General features: G+C 21.2%; 1 protein-coding gene across 1 annotated transcript; it reads right to left on the reverse strand.

The window, feature by feature from the left end:
• Positions 1-416: 416 nt before the first annotated feature.
• PGO_004130 (variable surface protein) lies at positions 417-1,495 on the reverse strand (the record flags this gene model as incomplete). The annotated part of the gene is made up of 3 exons (XM_028691426.1): positions 417-572; positions 695-1,348; positions 1,481-1,495. The coding sequence occupies 3 exons, from the start codon at positions 1,493-1,495 to the stop codon at positions 417-419; spliced, it is 825 nt and encodes a 274-aa protein (XP_028547227.1).
• Positions 1,496-1,809: the final 314 nt, after the last annotated feature.

Consider the following 1,809-nt stretch of genomic DNA (forward strand, 5'->3'; position numbering starts at 1 on the left):
CTTATATAACGAAATACAATGTATCATATATATTACGCAATTATCAAAATTTGTACCTCGCATATACTTTAATATATTATCCAATATGAATTATTATTTATAATATATTTTTTAATGGCGGAAAAAATAACTGATTTCAGCAAATTATGTATAATAAAACAAGACAACTACATATTATATTACTAGAATTATTATCTTGTCTATAAAACATTAGTTAACTACTGATTTACGAATAATAAATCTATATAAATACTATCGTATAATATTTAAAAAATAATACTTATTCTTGTTTCAATATATAATGTTAATAATTTTTTTTTATTTATTATTATGTTAAGCATCGGACTAATCATTTTTTTATATGTTTATTTGCCTTAAGAAAATTATTACTTCAAATAGTATATTTAAATATATAATTATCGATAATTGTATGATATATTATATTCATTTTCTCTTGAAAAACTACTAGATATATCAGGAATTTCGAACATATTATTTTCTTCACCTAGGCTATCCCAATGATTTCTTTTCCATAATACCCCATGTCGCAACAATGAACCATATTTCGTGAACTGACTCATAAGGAAAATATGCATTAAAAATATTAGTGTATTAATTGTAATTCTTTTTCTTTTATATTATTTAGAAAAATAATTTCATATTAAAAATATATAGAAATAATATAATAATTAACCTTAAGTAAAACAAATATAAAAATTGATATTAATACTGCTACTACAAATGTAATCATAATAGGAACTATCGTGTTACTTTTGCAAGGTATTATTATTCTCGATTTCTTAATTTCGCTATATAGAGATTCTATTTTTTCATTATGTTTATTCATTATATCTACTACTTCTTTAAAAACGTTATCATTACTAGATGTATATTTAATTATTTTATTATACACATTATATACATCAATGATTTGGGGAAAATATATTTTTGTAATCGGATCCTCAAGATTTCTGCATATGTTATTATTACCAATTATTTTATATTTTTCAGTAAATATATCAAGTAATTCATTATGAACATCATTGACATGAACACTTATATCTTTGTCATGATTATGTAGCCGTTCATATATCCAATAATAAAGATAATCACAACCGGCTTCATTTAAACTTTTATTCATTCTCCCATTAACATCAACTAGGTATCGCATGGCTTGGGTACATATAATTTTTGATTTTTTTTCTTCAGGTATTAATTTATTTAATAAAAGTTTTTTTGCGTGTTCATCACATAAATCTTTCCAAGGGCCTCCTAATCCACTGATCCAGTCAGTAGAATATTCATCTACTTTGTTTTTACATTCAGGAAAATTTTTTAAAACATCATACTAAAACAAATATAAAAATTAAAAAATTTCAATGAATATATATTAATAATAGGCTATTATAATATATTTCGATAATTGAATGTGAAAATATAATAATGTTTTAATTTATAATATATAAGAATTCAAATTTACAATAGATTTCGCCATTTCACGTAAGGTTATAATATGTTAAAGGAAATATATATTAAATTATAAAATATATGAAAATGTATGTATCCTTCTTTATTATATAATAATCAAAGATGTTAAGTATCATAAAGCTATCCTTTTATATCTTTATGGAATTTTTGTTCATATATTACAGAACCACATAGTAAAACATTTTTATTCAGAGCATAACATATAGCTATAAGGATATTTTTTTATATATATTTCCTAAATTATTTTAATGCAAACATGAATATCAAAAATATGTTATTTGGAATGAATAAGTTTATAGAACGATAAAAATAACATTAAAG

The sequence above is a fragment of the Plasmodium gonderi genome (genome assembly GCF_002157705.1).
Source record: "Plasmodium gonderi DNA, contig: Pgo-contig_701, whole genome shotgun sequence".
Lineage (NCBI taxonomy): Eukaryota > Apicomplexa > Aconoidasida > Haemosporida > Plasmodiidae > Plasmodium > Plasmodium gonderi.